The 21,861-nt window shown below is 41.5% G+C and overlaps 1 protein-coding gene across 1 annotated transcript; it reads left to right on the forward strand.

Moving 5' to 3' along the window:
- Positions 1-9,325: 9,325 nt before the first annotated feature.
- Positions 9,326-21,684, forward strand: LOC100012288 (keratin, type II cytoskeletal 75-like). Its single transcript, XM_001362788.3, has 9 exons — positions 9,326-9,913; positions 10,594-10,808; positions 13,059-13,119; positions 13,743-13,838; positions 14,906-15,070; positions 16,098-16,223; positions 16,801-17,021; positions 18,349-18,383; positions 19,956-21,684. The coding sequence occupies exons 1-9, from the start codon at positions 9,407-9,409 to the stop codon at positions 20,204-20,206; spliced, it is 1,677 nt and encodes a 558-aa protein (XP_001362825.1). The 5' UTR covers positions 9,326-9,406; the 3' UTR covers positions 20,207-21,684.
- Positions 21,685-21,861: the final 177 nt, after the last annotated feature.

Genomic DNA, 21,861 nt, shown 5'->3' on the forward strand with positions numbered 1-21,861 from the left:
GAGTCTGAATGAAAATCAAAGCACCCTTTGTTTATTTTTATTTTATATGAGCCTTCTTCCACAGCATGACCAATCTGAAGGCAAGTTTTTCATGACCGTAGATGTATAACCCAGATCAAGGTGTTTGCTCTCTTCGGGGAGGGGGAAAGGGAAGGGAATTAAAGAGATTTTGTAACCCAAAATTACACAATTACACAATTACAAAAAAAAATGTACAGTGAATTTTTAAAGTTGTTATGGGTAATTAAGAAAAATGAAATATTTTGTTTAAAAAAATAAAATAAAAAGACTTTCCTTTGAACATATTTCAAGATAATTAGGCTCCACAATAAGATTCCCCAAAGGAAAAGCAGGACTAATACATTAACTCTCCAGGAGGACATGTGACCATAGGATGTTTTATATTTTTTTTTAACAGGAGGGAACAGCTATATCCTGTTTCTCTAGATACCCTGCTTCAGGCCCTATCTTTTTTTTTTTTACTTTTTAAACATTATTTTATTTGGTTATTTACAAACATTATTCATTGAAAACAATGATCATTATCTTTTCCTCCCCCCAACCCCCTCCCACCACTTCTCCCATAGCCCACACGCAATTCCACTGGGTTTCACATGTATTCTTGGTTCGAACCCATTTCCCTGTTGTTGGTATTTGCACTAGAGTGTTCATTTAGAGTCTCTCCTCACTCATGTCCCCTCAACCCCTGTAGTCAAGCAGTTGCTTTTCATCAGTGTTTTTACTCCCACAGTTTATCCTCTGCTTGTGGATAGTGTTTTTTCTCCTAGATCCCTGCAGATTGTTCAGGATCACTGCATTGACACTAATGGATAAGTCCATCACCTTCGATTGTACCACAGTGTATTAGTCTCTGTGTACAATGTTTTCCTGGTTCTGCTCCTCTCGCTCTGCATCACTTCCTGGAGGTTGTTCCAGTCTCCATGGAATTCCTCCACTTTATTATTCCTTTTAGCACAATTGTATTCCATCACCAACATATACCACAATTTGTTCAGCCATTCCCCAATTGAAGGGCATCCCCTCATTTTCCAATTTTTGGCCACCACAAAGAGCGCAGCTATGAATATTCTTGTACAAGTCTTTTTCCTTATTATCTCTTTAGGGTACAAACCCAGCAGTGCTATGGCTGGATCAAAGTTCAGGCCCTATCTTGTTGGTTGTGGAGATGATTGTAGCCAACTCTAGTGATATATTTTGTTTTAAGCAATGTATGTTACTAAGAACTGTTCTCATTGACCTCTGAGATCCCTTCCATATCTTCTGACTTCTTATCTTTAAAGTCCTTGGGATTTTCTTAGTTGGCTAACAAGTTTTCTTTAAACTACCCTTCACTGCTTCCATCTGTTTTATGGGGTGAAACTCTTCATAATTTTCCATTCTTGAGAACTTCTGCTCTAATAAATTAAGAGTCTGGAAGAGATTCTAAAATCAAGGACATATGTAGAATAGTTGGTTTTGGCAAGAATTCTAGACCACTTCTTAGCTCTTAAGTGGAACAAAGAAAGAGGGAACGGTGAAGGATATAGATGGTTTCTGAAGCATGAAGAACTCATAGCAAATCATCTCATTTTACTCTGTAAAATTCAAGGTAAGGTCCACTGCTGAGAGGCAAGAAACTTGCATACAGTATATGAAAAAGGGGTTGTGGTAGATGGGGAGTAATTCCTGAATTATGGGACAGCTTGAGTAAGGCACAAGAAGTCAGAAATAGTCATGGGAAAAAGAGGAATTGGGCAAAAAAATTACCAGGAATGGAAGGCAAATTGGGGAAGAAATGATATGATAGGGAGGTTAGATTGAGGCTTTTAAGGATAGATGGGACCCCCCCCATAAGGTATGGGGTATCATCTTAGTAGTTGGTAGGATTACCTTTCCTTTGTGTACTTTTCTAAGGGGAATATGGTTGTGGGCAGAATAATGAACCCTTAGCTAAATTGCCCAATGGTTTGTCACCATGTTCAATTTTCCCCACCTGTTGGGAAGAGGTCATCCCATCTGGTTTGAGGGCCCATAGAAGAAACATTTATCTGACCTGGAGGTGAAGGTTGAGGCAGGGGACCAACTTTTGGTACAGTGGACCGAGTGTTGGCCAGGGAGTCAGGTAAAAGTTTAACATTTAGTAGCATGCCACTTAACCTTTCTGAACCTCAATTCTCTCATCTGTAAACCTGTAAGTACCTGTTTCAGAACTGAGGTGAGGCACAAATGAGATAATGTATGCAACTTTATAGGTCTGTGGAAATGACAGTTGTTACTGAAGAGTCGAGAAAGAGATAAGATACTACGTGGGGTTGTCAGAATTCATGAAATACTGTCTGAGAAAGTCCCAGAGCCAAGCATGGGGATGAGAATATTTCTTTCAATTGTTATTTCTCCACTCAGTGACACACACCCCAAACCCCAGAGACAGCTAACTCACCCTACCTGATAACAAGCCAATAGGATGGTGTCAGCAGCGTCCTAAGGCTAAGGTAGTATCACCCAGCCCACCTAACTGGAATCATCCAAAAGCTGTTGCTGCTACATGTCTGTATTTACCATACAGGGATTTCTAGGGATTGTACTACAACTCATAACAGACAGCCTCTACACCCCCACCTAAGGGATAAGCCCAGCAAAAGAGCTTTCCACTCTTTCCCAAAAGAGAAATCACCTCTCCTCTCTCAACAGACTCCCTGCTTGGCTGCTTCTTCTTAGGAAAACTTGGAGCATCTGAAAGCTTGGAATCAATGGAAAGATTAAGCTAAATGGCCAGGATATCCTTGGTGTATGTAAAACGATCATTTTAATTCTTTCTCATCTAAATCCACTTTTTCCAATTGTGATGTGAAGCAGGGCTATAAAAGTCATTTCCTCCAATCTTCTGCCCTTATGCAGATCCCCAACAATGTCACAGAGGCACTGACTCCACCTTCCTTCAGCATTTAGGTCCTCTATGGGCATTGTCAGATTACCTGAGTATTTGTATGATATTTTCTCTGGGTATGTATGTGTATGTGTGTTCCTTATCTACAACTAGATTGTAATCTCCCTGGGATGAAGGACTGGCTCCTATTATTCTGTATTCCTCTCTCTCCCACCGGGGCCTCTCTCCAAAATTGACTCAAAACTCTGACTACAAGGAGTACTTATTATTATTATTGAAAATTGACGGAAAGAAGATCCTTGGTGTGAAGGTTCAGATACAATTCTTCAAACTTCATTTCTGATCTAGGTTAGCTTAGGTCCTCTGCCCCTGGGGTCTCCCTCTCGTTTATGGACTACGATCCTCATATTCTTCTATCCTTTGGAACTGCTGCTCTAACAAATCAGTTTGGAAGACTAAAACTCAAGGACACAAGGAGAGTTGTCTTTCAGTCATTTTTCAGTTACATCTGACTCTTCATGACTCCATTTGGAGTTTTTGTGGCAAAAATAATGGAGTGGGTTGCTGGTTCCTAGTCCATCTCATTTTACATCCAGATAAGAAACAGAGGCAAACAGGGTCAGGTGATTTGCCCAGGGTCACACAACTAGTAAGTGCCTGGTGGCAGATTTGAACTCATGAAGATGAGTCTTCCTGACTCCAGACCCAGCTCTGTATCCACTGGGTCATTTAGAAGTCCCTGAAAGTAGAGTAGTTGGTTCTTTATTGTCTAAATCTTTTATTAGTCCCAGACTTGGCATGCCAGGCTTATTGTGAACATTTGAGACAACTCAGGACTCTGGAACTCAAGCCATTTACCAGCCTCAAGGCTCTCCCAATAGCAAGAATTACAGGATTGTGATGTCACAGTGGCAATTTTTAAAAAAATTGACAACTGTCCATCAATATAATGATGCACTTAAAAACATTACTCTGAGCTTTTTGTATGTGTGATATGTGTATTCTGTCATGACATGGGGAATATGGAAAGCATCGGTCTACTAGATTATTTACTGTCTTGTGGAGGAATGGGAGAAAACAAGGGAGGGAGAGAATTTGAATCACAAAATGTCAGAAAACAATCGTCAAAATTGTTTATACATATAATTGTGAGTTCAAGGGGGAAGAAGCTGTCTTTGGTTGGAGTGGTCCTGATATCATGACTGAGAAAATTGCCTTTTCACATACAGAGCCAATTTCTTTATTTCTTAGCTGTATGGATGGATTATAACACAGATTATGGCCCCTGCCATCTCTGCAGCTTTCATTTTCATTTTTCCACAGGGGTTTGAATGAACTTTCTGATCTTCCTGGAAGCTAGGATTTCCAGAGAGTAGAGGACCCTCTAAGAGCTTATAAACCTGAGAGAAAGCTCCAATGCAGTGCAGAGTAGCTCCAGTTCAGTACTCCCACTCAACTAGATCATAGTTCGTGGGTGCTATCTCTGACTACCTACCACTTTCCCCCACCCACTCAACCCTCTAGGAAAGCAACCTAACTCCATTCTTATCTTCTTTTGCCTTCTCCTTCCCAAGCTTCATGGTGGCCTGGATCACCTCTCCAACCTATTTGGAACACTTAGAATCCTCGGAGTGGGAGGAAATGAGAAGAGAATAGGACTCTTCTGATGTTGTGCCCCCGAAATATGTAAAATATTCCTCTGACTTAACATACTTCAAATACTATCGTTCTGTGGAGCTAGTTACTCCTAAACACACCTCCAAAATAGGGTTGATGCCAATAAGATAGAGGTTAAAGAATGAGCCTTGGCTACCAAGAAGATGATACTTGTTAGAATTGGGAGCCTCTCTTGCTGCATAATCAACAATGCAGAGCAGTGATTTTTAACCTGTGCTCCATAGATATCCAAGGTGTCTATGGGTAGATTTCAGGGCAGCCATGAACTTAGATGGGAAATATTTTGAAAATGAGACTTTCCTAAAAGGAAGGAAGCGTGTATTTATTAAAGGCCTTCTCTGTGCAAGTTACTGAGCAATTTTTTAAGCAAATATCTCATTTGATCCTCACCACAGCCCTGAGAGGTAGGTGCTATGTATAATTGATTTTCTTTGTAATCATATGTATTGATATATAACTTTGAGGTTTGCAAAGTACTTTACATCCAAGTTGCTCAGAAGGTAGAGCACTGGACCCAGAGTCGAGAAAGCCTGAGTCCAAATCCAACCTGAGACATTTACTAGCTGTGTGATTCTGGACAAGTCACTTAACCTATCTATCTCAATTTCTTCACTTATAAAATGAGGATAATAATAGCAGCTACCCTTACAATGTTGCTGTGAGTATAAAATGAAAGAATATCTGTAGAGTGCTTTGCAAACCTTTAAGTGCTCTATAATGCTAGACTTTTATGATTATTATTGTTATCTCGTTGTATTCAAAATACAGTATTGTTTGAAGAGGTCAGTAGGCTTCATCTAAGGGGTCCATGAGCCCAAAAAGGTTAACAACCCTTGACCTAGATTGAACTGCTCCCTCTCCCATTTTTCGAACACTATCCAGGGTGCTGACTTTCTAGAGGAAGAGGGAAACAGTCTTGTCCTTCTGAGGTAGCATCAAGCTCCAGGACACACATGGAGAGAAACAAAAGTTAATAAAAACATTCTAGCTAGAACTCAATTTGTGTGTGTAAAATAAAAGCAGAGATCAGTAGAATGGAACGTATCTAGATGTGAATAAGTTAAATTTTTAAGAAAGATGTTAAAAGAGGCAAGGGACTTAATTTGGCAGATGGGTAAAGGGTAGAACAGGATAAAACAGCATTTTGCAGAAAGACTTGGGGATGAGTGGGGAATGACCTAGGTTGAAAAGAAGGAGGTGACGTGGTTTGGCTGAGAGGCCAAAGATCTAGGAAAGAAATCCAATTATTAAAGGGAAGGAGCAAAGGGAAAAAGAATTGAGGATATGTAAAAAGCATGGCTATTTCCATTGATGAGTGAAATTATATTGAAATGGGCAAATGGCGCTCTTAGTGGAAAACCTTTCTAATTTCTAGGGGAGGTAGTGAGATCACCCACCTTGAAGGTGACATTTGAAGAAAACCCAGGATAACAATGCTTGGGAACAAAGTTCCTAGGACAAGGTCCAGGAAAGAAGTAGCATGACCCAGAAAGTCTCAATCCCAGCCAGATTCCCACAGGGAAAGAGTCAGCTGGGAGAGTACTGTAACTATCTCCCATCTGATAGGCATGCCAGATAAAATGAGATAATTAAGCCAAGCTGCTCTCCTTTTAACCCTGTGCCTGTCTTTTTTCTATGGAAAGCTCTTCATGTAGCTAATAAGCACCTCTCAGGAAACAAATGTTCCTTCTTCTGAGAGAAAGATTATTCCTGATAATGAGGCCTATAGAAAACAAAGACAATTATTATTTCCACTAAGGCAACATACACCACCCCTTTATGGCAGCCTGGTGAGACTTAGGTGCATTAACAACAAGATGAGAGATTCTCTGTGGTTCTTTATGGCCTGTATCAACAGATGCTATGATTCATAGGCTCCCTGTGGTAGAAGAGGGTTTCACAAAGCAGCAATGGAGGAGATAATCCCCCTTGGTCTCATCCCTGAGGAGAAAACCATCCATGAGGCCATCTCATTGCCGTACTGATCGATGGAGAATCTTATGAGACCATCCTTTGCCAAGACCCTTCTTCTAGTCCATACTTCCTAGGAAGAGGGGAATGAGAGGTTAGCAATAGAGAAGACCTATCATCTTACTTATTCTGTGTGCCTCCTATTGCCCTATGGTGGGATCCAGGGATAGGAAACACAAAGCCTCTTACCTTCAGGGAGTATCTATCCTAATTAGACATGAAAAAGATGAGCCTTAAGCTTCAAGACACAGATTTTTGGAAGAGAGGCAAAAAGGATAAGGGGCAACTTGTCACCTCTTTTTAGACTTGGCTTTAAATTTCAGCTCTGCCATTTATTCTGTGGCCTTTCCTCATTTGGTATTTAAAATTTTTTTATTTTGCTTTTTTAAAATTTTATTTATTTTTTTCAGATTTCATGTCAATACAATTTTAATAACTGTTTTCTCACATTTTTCAATCCATGTTCTCTCTGATTCTCCCATCCCTTTTCCCCAAAAGACAGATAATTTGATATTGGTTATACCTAAGTTATCATGCAATACATGTTTCCAGGGTTGTCATGTTGGGAAATGAGACATATTGCTTATGCTAGAGAAAAATTCATGGAGGAAAAACAAATGAAAAATGGTATGACTCAATTTGCATTCAGACTCCATCAGTTCCTTCTATTGCAATGGTTGCCTTTTTTTCCTGAGTTCCTTGGCATTGCCCTGAATCCTTTGCCTTGTTGATAATGGTTGTGATTCATAGTTGATTACTTCTATTGTTACTATGTACAATGTTCTCCTGGTTCTGCTCTCTTCACTTTGCATCACTTCAAATAATTCTTTCCAGTTTTTTGTGATCATTTTGTGTATCGTTTCTTATGACAATAGTTATTCCATTGAAATCATATAACACAACTTGTTCAGCCATTTCCCATCTCATCTTTTAAAGAAGTGGGTTAAACTAGATGACTTCCAAGATCCCTCCCTGCTAAATTTGAGGACTTAGGGAGTGAAATGGTGCAGGGATCCCTCAAGAATAGTAAAGAAAAAATAATGGAGCTAAGCAGAAAAGGTTTTCCTGAAGGAGTTGTTTTAATTGATGTCCAAGAAAATGGGTTCAATACTGCCTGGCATTTATTTTGTGTGTGATCTTGGACAGGTCACTTCGCTTCCCTTGGCCTTGGTTTCTTTTGCACTGGTCATCCCCTATGCTTGGCAGATCACATAATTTAATATTATACAATGCTTTACATATATTTTATGCATTTCAAAGTTTTAAAACTTTTTCTTGTTATCTTCTGGCCATGTGTTGTCTTCTGCAAAATCCACAAAAATTCCCACTTAATTTCTTACGCTGATTTGCAATATATAGAAACCATGATGGGGAAAGTCATGATGTGGAAGAGATACCTGTACTTGTTTCCTCCCTCATTAAGATGTAGACTCATTGCAAGTTGGAATTATTTAATTGTTTTGTCTTTGTATCACTGCAGCCTAGCACAGTTTCTGGTACGTAGAAGACACTAATAAACTCTTACTAATGATTAATTGAAGATCAGGTTGGATTAGATGGCCTTTGAAGTCCCTTACAGCTCTTAATAGTAGTATGACTTATAGGGAAGATTAGAAATTGACATGATACAATATGCTGCCTTGTTCTCTGATTTTCCTATGGACATCTAGCTTGCTTCCTTAGACAGTTTCTTAAAATAGAGACCACGTCTAATCCTTCTTTGGTACTCTTCAGAGCCCTAAATAATGCACTAGATTGAGAAGTAGCATTCAATAAATACATGGCTGGTGGCTGGTTTAGCAAGAGAGCATGGTGCTTATTCTGAAAGCCATGAGGATCATCATAGCACACAAATAAAGACGTGTGCAACCTTATGGTTCACAAAAGACTTTACATCCATGATTACATTTTATCTTCAAACAATGAGACTGGCAGTATACATATTAACATTCCTATCTTAAGGGAAACAGATCCAGAAGAAGGAAATGAGTTACCCAAGGTCACATAAATGATTGATGAAAGAATCAGTGTGCAAATCCAGGTCTTCTCATTCCCAATTAAGTGTCTGGCAGATGAGATGCGTGTGTGTACGCAGGCCCACAGGGGTGAGAATACCCTCCCAAAATGACTTAAAAGAGGAACCAATATAAATATGACAAAGAAAGTAAGCTAAAAAATATTGAGAGGGTGCAATATTAGAACAGGGGATGAGATCTACAATTTCCTAGAGAAGGTGAGTGTAGTTTTCAAGGAAGGAAATAAATGTTTGTTGAATTCGACTGAATGGAAGGAAAGAGAAGAGCTTAGGGATGGAAACGTGGGTGACCTCCCCTTCTCCAGGTCAGAGGAGGTGGGCGTAAAGGTTAGAAGAATCCTCAGAGATGGGGAGAAGTTCAAAGAATAGGAAATAACCAATTCTAGTGGCTTATCCTGAGAGTGTGTTTGGACAGAAAGGAGTCAGTCTCAAGCCTAAGAAAGCAGCTCAGAAACGAGGCATCTTAGTTGAGTTAACAGTTGTATTTGTTGTCTTCATTATAGAGTAGTGCATGGCTGGGACATAACTGAAAGCAATTAGCATGCCTCTTATTTGTCTGCAAAACAAGCCGAGACTAGAAGCCGGTTTCCACATGAGGGCAGGATGCCAAGGTACCAATGGTTTTTGCACCATTTCTAACCAGGAGGTGACTGTGAGCTCAGTGCTGGCAAATGCCAAGAGGATGCCATCAGCAAGCCCTCCTTCATTAGTAATACCCCGCCTTCTTCTACTCACCCATAAAAACTGAGGGGACCTCCAACTTCTCAGCCATAGTATCTCCTCTCTTTCTGCTTTTTCATTCAGCATTTCTTCTGGCCATTCTATTTCATCCCATCATGTCTCGTCAGTCCACTGTCACCTTTCAGACAGGGAGCCGAAGGGGCTTCAGCGCTGCCTCTGCCACCACTCCTACTGCTGGGCGCTCCCGCTTCAGCTCTGTCTCCATGGTTCGCTCCTCAGGGGGCCATGGAGGGCTAGGGAGGATCAGTGGAGTGGGCACTGGCTTTGGCAGTCGAAGTCTCTACAATCTGGATGGGTCAAAGCGAATCTCCGTTAGTGGGTCCAATAGTGGCTTTAGGAGTGGATTTGGTGGGAGAGTAGGTGGCTATGGCTTTGGTAGTAGCATTGGAAGTGGACTGGGCTTTGGAGCTGGGGTTGGAGGTGGTTATGGGGGTGCTGGGTTCCCTGTATGTCCCCCTGGTGGCATTCAAGAGGTCACTGTCAACCAGAGTCTACTGGCTCCCCTCAACTTGCAAATTGATCCCACCATCCAGAGGGTGAGGAAGGAGGAACGAGAGCAGATCAAGACCCTCAACAACAAGTTTGCCTCCTTCATTGATAAGGTGAGACTCAAGATTTGATTCTGTTCAGTAAGGTTGGATGAACTCTACAAAAAAGACTAGTCTCATTCTCATGGTACTTGGCTACTGAGCAAACTTCCATTGGTTCAGGCTATCAATGCTATCTTCTTTCTCTGGGAAGGTACAAAAATTTAGGTTCATTCATTCAATAAATAATTATGGAATACCTACCATATCTTTATATGCTCCTGGAGAAAGGCTCCATTTTCTTCTAATCCCAGGGCCTCGCCCCACCATTTCATGAGTCTATGGAACTCATTTTCCTGCTGGTTTTGGGTGAAAACCATATGCTCAAGAGATGAAAACACCAGGAGTGGGGATAGGGGTGTATTTGTTGTATATAGAGTGAGGGAATTTCCACAGAGTAGATTTCTTTCAGGACTCTCAGCCATTGGAGAGAATTAGTTCAATGGACACTCCTGATTTTGCCCCAAAGAATCTAAGCAGTGTTGTTTCTTCCATACACCACTGGGTTTCACATGGTTCTTATATCAGCTCTACCAAAGCTCTGGAGAACACTGAAGTTGTCTTCAGGATCTTCTCTGATTTAGATTTGGGTTGTGACTAATATATATTTCCTCCATGAAGATTTTAGATGGAACTTGTCTATCTCTGTGGAAAGAGCATCTCTCTATACTTAGCCTTCTTCTTATGGCCTTCAGGTGCGGTTCCTTGAACAGCAGAACAAGGTGCTGGACACAAAATGGACACTGCTCCAGGAGCAGGGTATGAAGACTGTGAAACAGAATCTGGAGCCACTTTTTGAGAGCTACATCAGTGATCTCCGGCGACAGCTAGACACCATCACAAGCGAGAGGGGGAGACTTGACTCTGAACTGAGGAATATGCAGGATGTTGTAGAAGATTTCAAAATCAAGTAAGTAAAGAATGTGCTTACAGCCAGCCACTGGTTGCAATCCTCCTGGTTTGGAGGGAAGAGGCATAGGGATGCAAGATGGTACCGTGTAGGCTTGAGGAGATTGTCTCTAAGCATTGGAAACTACCTTGTGTGGAGCAGCAATGTTAGTGGCCCAATTCTGGGCTACTTTTTTTTAAACCTTTACTTTCTATCTTAGAATCAATACTATGTGCTGGTTCCAAGGCAAAAGAGAAGTAAGGGCTAGGCAATGGGGGCTATGTGACTTGCCCATAGTCACACAGCTAGGATATATCTGAGGCCAGATTTGGACCCAAGACCTCCCATCTCCAGGTCTGGCTCTATCCATTGAGTCGCTTAGATGCCCCTTTGGGATATGCTCTTAAAAGAATTTTCATTGACATAATGAATATGGTGCCAGATTTGGAATTCTGCAGGTTCTGGTCTTAGTTCCATGTCTTAAAACTTCAAGAACTTTGTATGGGTCATTTCTTTTTTCTGCACCTCAGTTAGAAAACTAAATTCTGGGGTTCCAATAAGCAAATCTTTTCCAACTCTGAAGGTTAAAAAATACAGAGAAAAATGAGAGGCCCATATTTGTACCTTGTGGACAACAACAACAATAATAGCATTTATATCATGCTCTGAGATTTACAAAGTGCTTCACAGATACGTTATGACTATATCCTCATTATACCCATTTTAAAGATGAGGAAATTGAGGTAGGCAGAGGTTGCCCAGGGTCAAACAGCTAAGAGATGTCTGAGGTTGAATTTGAACTCATGTCTTCCTGACTCGATTTCTAATGCTCCACTGTACCACCTAGCTGTGGTGTGACATGACTGAAGGTCTGTATTCCATTAGAAAGAGAAGTTTCCAGACAAATTTATTTTGTCCATGTGATAAAGGCCATGAGAAATTACCTTAACCACTGTCTATTACAACAACAATATATCCAAATCCATTAGACACGGTGCCTTTGGTCTCTCCTAACTCAGGACTGTAACCCTGTTGCAAATTCAGGTCTTTTGAGTACCTGAGTCCAAAGAGATCTAAAAGGTTATCCAACTTCACCTGTAGCTGTCTGATCCCAAATAAGTAGCTATCCAGCCCTGGACAATTTCATGTAATGGGGAGCTCATTACTTGTATAGCCTTCTCTGGGCTGTAGTTTCCTCATCTGTAAAAGGAAGAGGGGATGGCAGACTAGAAAAACTCTAAAGTCTCTTCTAGAGGCAGTTGGGAGTCAGGAAGACCTGAATTCAAATTTGGCCTCAGAAACTTCATAGCTGTGAGACCTGGGGCAAGTCACTTAATCTTTGCTTGCCTCAGTTTCCTCAACTATAAAATAGGGGCAATAATAATTTCCACCTTCCAGGGTTGTTGTAAAGATCAAAATGAGATATTTATAAAGCACTTAGCACAGTACCCGGCACTGAGTAGGTACTTAATACATTTTTGTTTTTCCCTTCCTCCTGTTCTAAAGCAACGATCCCTGAACCTCTGGCAGATTCCTTTTTAGGACAGCTCTTATTGGTATTTTTTTCTCATATAAAACAGAAACCTGCCTTTCGACATTTTTGCTTCGTTGTTCCTACTTCTGCCATATGAAACTGAGCAGGAGAGGTCAAATGACATTCTTTTCTCTTCTAGGCTAAAACATTTTCAATCTAGTTCCTTTCCAGGTACTCAAAGGAAGTCCCAATTCCTCCCCCCTTTTTATATTTTACCATTTTCTTTGGAATAATTTCAAGAGGGTGGTGAAGAAATGAATTCATTATTGAGCTTGATGAATTATCCCAAATCTCTTAATGAAGTTCACAATAAGCAATAAGACATAAGCTGAACTATCATAAACTGGGCAAAAAGTCAGCCTGATGCCCAAAGCACCCTGCAACATAAAATATATCTATGAAGGAAGACAACCACAGCACTAGGAGTGTCGGTCCAAAGTAGAAACTGGGCAGGGAGGGTGGATTTTAGAGAAGGGACAAGCAGCGCCTGTACTTTCAATCCCATGAGCTCCGGCATAGCTTCGGTTCCTTCTGACAGAAGATGAAATCGTTCTCTTTTTATTTAGGAAGAACAGGCATGCGAATCATCCAAAGTCTCAGGTTAAGTTGGCGGAAGAGATGAGCTTGACCCTAGGTCTTCTGACTCTCGTTCCACCATTACAGTCTGCTTTATGACTCCCAACACCCTCGGGTCAGGCGGGTCGACTTGCCCAACCATTTCTCCTCTTTCCCAACAGATACGAAGATGAAATTAACAAACGCACTGCTGCTGAGAATGAATTTGTGGCCCTGAAAAAGGTGAAAGTCAGACATTGCTTAAAAAGAGAGAAAACAAAAATTGTGCCATGAATTCTGGACATGCCCTTCCTACCCTCGATACCTGGGAAGTCAACAAACTGTTCCATCACTTTTTTTTAACCCTTATCTTCTGTCTTAGATATCAATTAGGTATCAGTTCCAAGGCTGTAAGGGATAGGCAGTTGGGGTTAAGTGACTTGTCCAGGGTCGCACAGCTAGGAAGTGTCTGAGGCCAGATTTGAAAGTGTTTTTATGACTTCTAAAACTAGTTCTAAAGCAAAACAAAACAAAATAAAACAGTCATTTGATCTCCCCAGATGTCCATCTGTCCCAGATTATATTAATCAGCTCTTCTCAGTTCAAAAGATTCCAATGTTCGCATTGTGCTTCCTTTTTCCATCCAACACACACACACACACACACACACACACACACACACATGCACACACGCATACACACACACACAAGCACATATAGACACACAGTCCTTTGGAAATCCCCATAAAGAAACCAGAAAAGAGAGGCTTTCAATTTCCTTTAAAGTTGTTTCCTGACTTTGTGCAGGCTTGCGATGAGGCTAAAAACTCAGACCTCTGGCTAAGCAATCAATGATATCTTTTCAGGATGTCGATGGTGCCTATATGAACAAGATGGAGCTGGAGGCCAGAGTCAACTCCTTGGTAGAAGAGATAAACTTTCTCCAGGTGTTCTATGAAACGGTAAGGAACACTTGTGTACGTTTGTGCATAGATATATACATACACACACAGAAACACACACATATATATTCTAGGCAGAAAAAATAATATGTAGAATTATTTATACATATTATAAATTTATATAAATTTCCCTCAAGGTAAGACAGCTTCCATCAGGGAGCACAACTCCCTGGGATGCCAGGATATTGGGCACCAGTCTTGAAAACTACCGGTTTCTTTATCTAAGCCCCCCAATGTACCCAAAAGGCACAGACACTGACCAAATGCCTCCTTTCTTAGGAAGAGTTCCGCACTAAGCTTCTCTCTGTAGTTACTCTCTGAGTATGTAAGAGGGAAGAGAGGTAGGGAACAGTCTTATCCTGAAAATTGCCTGAGAGTAGAGGAAACCTTCCAGATAGGTCAGAGAGAAGAATCAATGGAAACCACTGTAGATGAATGCTAATTAGCTTCCCCTCTGAATCGCAGAGCCTGTATACAGAAATGACCCTCCGGAAGGGAATAGTGGGCACTTCTGTTTTGTTGCTAAGAGGGTCTGAAGTCTAAGTCTTCCCCTAACAATCACAATAATGCCAATAAACAAAAAGAACGACAACTAACATCTATTACTTTAAACCATCAAGTGCATGATCTCGTTTGAGTCAAGGCTCCAGAAGGTTTCTCTGGACATTTTTTTAAACAGTGAGGGGACTAGAAATCTAAAGGGATGACCTCCTAATAGGAAGATCAGGGACTCTGTGTGCAGAATGAGACAGTCACTGAGCAATATGGGAATTTGTATGACTGTGTATTGGTTATAATGCTTTTATCTTTCTTTTTCTTTTTCGATGGGGGTACTTAGAAAGAAAAAACAGAATTTTATTCACTGAGAAAATTTAAATCTGAAAAAAGACCTAACAGAGACATATCCTTAGGCATCTGTCATTAGATTCTCCAATTAAGATTGTATAGTCATACAGTCAAGAATGTAATAGAAGGGCCTATTGCCTGGGTTTAAGAGTAGACCGCTAGAATCTCTAGGCTCTTTTCAGTTATGAGGTGCTAAGATCTTGGACTTTCTGGCTTGGCAGGAGCTGTCCCAGATGCAGACTCAGATCTCAGACACTTCCGTGGTGCTGTCTATGGACAACAACCGAAGCCTAAATCTGGACAGCATCATCGCTGAGGTCAAAGCTCAGTATGAGGACATTGCCAATCGCAGCCGGGCAGAAGCGGAGTCTTGGTATCAGACCAAGGTGAGGAGGGGATGCATTGGAAATGGGTTCCAGTGCACTGTCTCCCTCAAATTCCCCACAGCCTTCATGATGATGACGCCACAAAACAAGAAGACTAATCCAACTCCTTTGGAATCTGGGACCTCCGACTTCTAAGACAATATTTGAAAACATTTTCACCAAAAGTAACCAAATGAGTGACTCTTGTTGAGCTCGGCACTTGAGATGTAATCAGCTCATGATTGTCCTTGATGACAGCAGACTGTCTTCAAGTTATTGGGAGCTCCAAGTTAGTGGGGGCACCATGTTATATACACTACATGGAAGTGTAAAGGTACTAAGGGCAAAGTCCATTCTCTGCTAAAAGTCTAGGGGGAAAGTGAGGAAGGGACAGACGTGTGAATCAAGAAACCAATGAACAAATGCTTAATAAGCACCTACTGCATGCCAGACACCATGCTAGGCACTGAGAATACAAGTATATTTGAAAAAGGAAAACATGACAAAAGAATAGAGAGCATGTGATGAGTGAGTAGCTATAGCTGGGCAAGGGGGAGGATGAGGAAAGGTAACCAGAGAAAATGGGAGCTTTCCCTGACACCCATCGTTTCTGGACTGGCCTCCTCTAGCAATGGTGTTTATGGCTTTTTGTCATTCCTGATCATGATCCTCTCTGTCTACATCTCTGTCCTGACCATGTATCCCAGCTCTTCCATTAGAAAGAGTAACCTCACTTTTAAGGACTAGGACTATGAATTCTATTTTCCCCTAGTTCCTAGAGGAAGCATGCCACGAAGGAAAGGGTGTTAGGATCAGAATGAGAGAATATGGGTTTTGAATTCTTTTCTGCCTCTTATTTACCTGGATGACTTTGGACCTCAGATTACTCCTCTGTAAAATGAAAGAGCTGATCTAAAAGACATCTAAGGTCCCTTCTAGCTTGAAAGCTCTGATCCTATTATCCTATAGTTCCCCAAATAAAACTCATTATACAGAGAGGGCTCCGGGCAAGGATGGTGGCTGACTGAGTGTGCTCTTGTTGCTCTAGTATGAGGAGCTTCAGGTGACAGCTGGACGCCACGGAGATGATCTCCGCAACACCAAGCATGAGATTGCTGAGATGAATCGGATGATCCAGAGGCTAAGAGCTGAGATTGACAGCGTCAAGAAGCAGGTGTGTACAAACTGAACCTAAATGCGCCCCCCAGGGCTGGGTCTCCAAAGCTGGTAGAGCCAATGCCCAGGTCATCCTAACGAATAGCACCAGGGTGAGGACAGCTCTCAAATGCCACTATTTCTCCTCCCATTGGAACATCTCCAAAATACAGGCGACAATATCAATGAGCTTACGTCATATTTAGTCTTTCTCTTTTTAGGCAAATGCAATTTAATTCAAAACAAGTAGACTAAATGAAAATCAAAAAAAGGGGAGATTTTATATTTCTATAAGCTCTTGCAAAAAAAAAAATCTGTTTTCTTTTTGGAGTTATCCTACTCTGCCAATGGAATTTCCATTCAAGAGGTATGAGAGCCTTCATGAGTTATGGATGAAGTAAGTAAGCCAGTATGCTCTAGGGAAAGTGTACTAGCCTGGGAAATAAGGAAGCTCTAGTCTTGGCTCCTCCATAAACGTATTCGGATGCCTCTTATTCTGTTTCCTCGATGGCAAAACAGAGGAGTTAGACCATCTATTTTGTAGGGCTCTCAGAGCTCTGAAATTGAATTAGATGTGTCCCCGGTCTTCCCTGCAGTGTGCCAATTTGCAGACAGCCATCGCTGATGCAGAGCAGCGTGGTGAGATGGCTCTCAAGGATGCCCGGGCCAAACTGGTAGACCTTGAAGATGCCTTGCAGAAAGCCAAGCAAGACATGGCCCGCCAGCTTCGGGAATATCAAGAGCTAATGAATGTCAAACTGGCCCTGGATATCGAGATCGCCACCTACCGGAAGTTGCTGGAAGGAGAGGAATGCAGGTTAGAAAAGCTAAAAGCATGTTGGTCTCCAAAGCAGGCTGGTGACTAAGCTGTTTCCAAGGAACTGGGTGGCTACCGCTCAGTGTCTCCTCTGGAAAATCCCCCAGAGTGAATACACGGGTTTGCAGGCTCATCCGTGACTAACACCAATAGCATGCTTTTTACTTCTCATTAGAGTGCCTTCTAAGGGAAAAAGCTGGGGCTGAGCTCGGTCCTTTAGGCCAGACTCGTTTCTTATTGACTCTTCATTTCAGAGATTCACTTGGTTTTTCAACATGAAACAGAATTCAGGTCTCACCTTGCACTTAATTACTGGCTCTTGTTAAAGAGGGAAAAAATTGTCAGATGTGGGAGGCAGCAAGACTGTGGAAAGAACACGAGATGGAAGAGAAGAGCTATGGATGGGTTCCAGGCTTTATGGGCAAATCACTTTGGCCTCAATTCCCTCATCTAGAAAATATTGATAGTGGGGGGGGGTTGTGGGTGATGATAGTGGAATATGTGACCTCTTCCAGCACTGACACTATCGAATTCAGTCTAGCTTCTGAATGGAGGCGAGTGCAAAGGAACTCCTCCATGGTCTCCTACAGTCACTAATTGCTGAAATAAGGGTGTGAATCATCTCACATCAACTTTTCCAGAAGGAAAAGGAGCTGTATTGCGCCTAGTCAGTCTGGTAAGAGTGTAGGCACAGAAATGACAATTTCCCATTAACCATTACATGTAGAGTCCATCCAAAGGAATAATGATACAAAAGGGCAATGGGCTGACTGAAGAGACCTCAGGGAGGTTTTTGTTTATAAAGGGAAGGAAGGAGAAAGGGAACAAGCATTTCTATATCATCTACTATGGTTCAGACACTATGTTGAGTGCTTTGTCAATGTTATCCCACAGAATCAAAGGAAGCATCCGCCATTGTTTCCAAAGGAAATGATGGGTTCCATCATGTAGGTGGTATTTGTCATTTACTTCTGGACCTTGTCTCAGAGTGTTTTCCTGACATGTTGTTAGCCAAGTACCTGACAATAGCTTATTATTAAGATAAAGTCCCCTCCTTAGGTGAGAGGTATCCAGAAGCCTTGCCTTCTGCCTTGATGCCAACGTATATAAAGAGCCTTTCCATGAGGTGCTTGGAGAGCTTATATGAAAATAAAGTTCCATTGCTCAGATCATCGCCTTTCTTTTGATGTTTCCAATCCACACCTTTTTTCCATTATTGTATGATCGTTATTGTTATTTTGATTGCAATGGCTGGTATTTGGATCATTCTAAAAAGCAACCATTTGCTGACTGACTACAAGATGTAACCTTTCTCTATTGTTCTCAGGTTGAGTGGAGAGGGAGTTGCTCCAGTTAATGTCTGTGAGTATAATTTCCTTGGTCTCCTTTGAACTTAGGGCAAAGGGATATTGCAGTAAATTCCATTCCTTTGCACCACTTTAAGAGATGGTAGTTGAGGCTATTAGTCAGTTAATTAATTTGAACAGGGTTTTTATCTTTCAATTTTTGTTGTTGCCCTGAGGTTAGGAGGTTTTGCAATAGAATGCTGTAGGTACCATACAGGGAGGGACCCAAAGACCAGGATTCGGTTCCTGGTTTAATTCCTGATCTAACCATGCTGAATTTCAGTTTTGTTTCTTATAAAATGGGACTTACCATACTTGCCCTAGAGGTTCTAGGAGGATCAGATCAGATAAACCATTTATAAGGCAGTTGATAAATACTGTTGATAAATTGGAAATAAATAAATACAGTTGAAAAATTGGAAAATACTAAATAAATGCCTCCTACCATGAGGCTTTTGGTGTAGTGGAAAGAGTTCAAAATCTAGAGTTAAGAAGATCTGAGTTCAAATCATACCTCAGACACTTATCAATTGTATGATCATAGGCAATCCACTCAATGTTTTTGAACCTCAAGTTCTTCAATGGCAAAATGAGAATAGCAATACATCTAGTATCTAATCTCACAAGATTGCCATGAAATTTGAGTGAGATGTGTATAAAATACTTTAAAAGTTTTATTTATTTAATTTTAGTTTAGTTTCCTTTTTTTTTACTTTTTGAGATTTAAGTTGTTCACTTGCTTCAGTCATGTCCAACTCTTGGGGACTCTATTTGTTTTTGTTTTTGGCAAAGACACTAGGCTTGTTGGCCATTTTCTTCTTCAGTTCATTTTATAGCTGAGGAACTGAGTCAAACAGGATAAATGACTTGCCTAGGCTCATACAGCTAGGATGTGTCTGAGGTCAAATTTGTACTCAAGAAGATGAATGCCACCTAACTATGCAATATAAATTATGCCTATTGTAACTACTACTGTTACTATTCTAATTTCAAAGGTAACGGATTTTTTTCACCGCTGCCTGTTATAGAAGGTGGAATACACTTCAATGCTGAGATATTTCCTCTGGAATCCTTTGTACCACCATGGAGTTCTAGACATGTGCCACCCTAGAATCAGATTAATAGATGAGAAAATATCTGAGGCTCCCTTCTAGCCTAGATCTCTGAAGATTTAGTTTTAATTTTAGCTCTTCTTTCCATGGAACTCAAATTGGGAGTAGAGAAGTTTGAAAAAGAAGAGGTTTAGGGGGCATCTAGATGGATTGAGATCTAGGTCTAGAAATGGGAGGTCCTGGGTTAAAATCTGTCCTCAGACATTTCCTATATGTGTGACCCTGGACAAGTCATTTAACCCCCCCATTGTCTGCTCTTCTGCCTTAGAACCAATACACAGTATTGATTCTAAGATCAAAGAGGTTTTTCTAAAAGAGTTTTTAAAAAATAAAAGCTGTTTTTTAAAACTACAGTTTTTAAAAAACTAGAGTTTTAAAATCAGAATATCTTGGTCTCTGGATACTTGCCCATAGTTGGGAGGAAGTTAACTCCATCTGTGATTCTGATTATGCTCATCTCTTTTTTCCTTTGGCAGCTGTGGTCACGTCAACTATGTCCAGCGGCTATGGTAGTGGCAGTGGTGTCGGTGGCACTGGCCTGGGTCTGGGTGGCAGTACTGGCTATTCCTACACCACCAGCGGTGGGCACAGCCTAGGTGGAGGTCTGGGGAGCTCTGGCTTCAGTGCAAGCAGTGGCCGAGGCCTGGGGGGCAGCTTTGGCAGTGGCAGCAGTTCCAGTGTTAAGTTTGTCTCTACCACCTCCTCCAGAAAGAGCTACAAGCATTAGATGCCCTCCACCAAGATCACTCCCAATCTCACTTCATCCTGGATCTTGGCTTAGCCTTCTTACTGCTGCCCACACTCAGGGGTCACTTCTCCACTCCCACATGCCTTTGTCTTTTAGTATTGTTTTCCCTCCCTTGCCAGCAGCCAAACCCCATCTACCCATTGATATCCATTTGATACTGCTGAGGAGCTGGGAGGAACAATGACACCTAAGTCTCTAGGTCCTAGCCAAGCTCCCAAACATGTCTTATTCTACTCCTAGACACTTAGCTCTGCCTCCCAAGACACAGTGACAAAGCCTCTCTCTTTCAAGACAATTCAGTTCAACAAGTCTTTAGTAAGTTCTTGAAAAGAGTGCTAATTCCTGAGATGTCTTGCCGAGTCCCAGTTCAGTTTCAGAAACCTCTCTTAAGGCATGCAGGTAGGGAGGATTTGAGTTCCAGATCCCATTTCTCCAAGATCATTTCCACTAATGCTTTCAGATGAGTTCCTCTCCTAGTTCCTGCTGATGCAGCCGATGCCACTTTGTCATCTACCCCATCCGATGGTGTATATAAGCTGCTCTTTGAGGGTACTCCCTCCTTCCTTTGCCTTCTAGGAAATTGTCTATTAAAAAGCATGTGTCATTTACGTGGGCTCATGGATTCTGTTGGGATGGTGAAAAGCACCAAGGGAAATTGATGCATGGGTCAACTGTTCTTTCTAAGGCCCAAGGGCTGGCTAGATGATTTCATATCCTCCTTTCACTGTCAAGACAGGAAGGAGGATTCAGAGGGAAGGAGGAGAGAGATGTGGATGGGCAGAGAAATGGGAGGTTTTTTCAGCGAAAAGGGATAATGGATGCAAAGAACCATCTCTACCAATCTTCTCTCTTATTCCTATATTCCTCATCCCACCTTTTTATCTCCTGATTTCCCATCTCTCACTGAAGATGGCATTGCCCTAAAACAGAGACCCAGATCCCATCTCATGGAGCCTCCCAGGTTGAGGGCAGGATTACCTTTTCCTCCCAAATAGAAAATATGTTCCAGAACAGCTGATGTGAGGCAACCCAACCCTCTATTCCAGAGAAGCAAATAAAGGGACAGATTGTTCCAAGACAGTTTCCAACATGCTAACCGGAGTGGAAAAATAATATGCTAGGCAGAAGAGTTAAAAGCCAACCCCAGGGGCAACATTTTCACAAAGGAAAGAGTTTAGGTCCTTAATTGTTAGACATATCCTGGAATCCAGCAAATTACTGAGTTTACAAGTTTCCCAGATCCTTTCATTAGGGCTTGGTCAGGGGTGTGGCTAAAATGGAGCAACATCCAGAAGAGTGGTAGAAGTGATGAGGAGGGGGATGTATTCAGAATGGTCTCAAATAGGGAGCATTATGAGGGTCATCTAGGCTTGGGAAGCTGAATGGGTGAGAGGGTTTCCTAGGACTAGGGGATAGGAAAATAACCAAGATGAATAGATTATTAAATTATCAAGGGGTAGGGGTGGGGGTTGGTAGGGGGACATACAAGACACACAGTACTAAGGAAAATTTTCAAATATTCTTTCAATACTCATGGGTAGAGAACTAAGAACCTGGATTAAAGGGCTAATGACTCAGGGGCAGAAGAATAATGGGGAAGAATAGCAGCAAAACTATAAAAATGTAGTGTTTTG

The sequence above is a fragment of the Monodelphis domestica genome, chromosome 5, assembly GCF_027887165.1.
Source record: "Monodelphis domestica isolate mMonDom1 chromosome 5, mMonDom1.pri, whole genome shotgun sequence".
Taxonomy (NCBI): domain Eukaryota; kingdom Metazoa; phylum Chordata; class Mammalia; order Didelphimorphia; family Didelphidae; genus Monodelphis; species Monodelphis domestica.

Bases quoted from the DNA above. Each gene is read 5' to 3' on its own strand.
- LOC100012288 (XM_001362788.3), top strand. From the start codon at position 9,407: ATGTCTCGTCAGTCCACTGTCACCTTTCAGACAGGGAGCCGAAGGGGC. The intron at 13,839-14,905 runs GTAAGGAACACT...CTGGCTTGGCAG, and splicing joins TCCAGGTGTTCTATGAAACG to GAGCTGTCCCAGATGCAGAC. The intron at 17,022-18,348 runs GTTAGAAAAGCT...TATTGTTCTCAG, and splicing joins CTGGAAGGAGAGGAATGCAG to GTTGAGTGGAGAGGGAGTTG.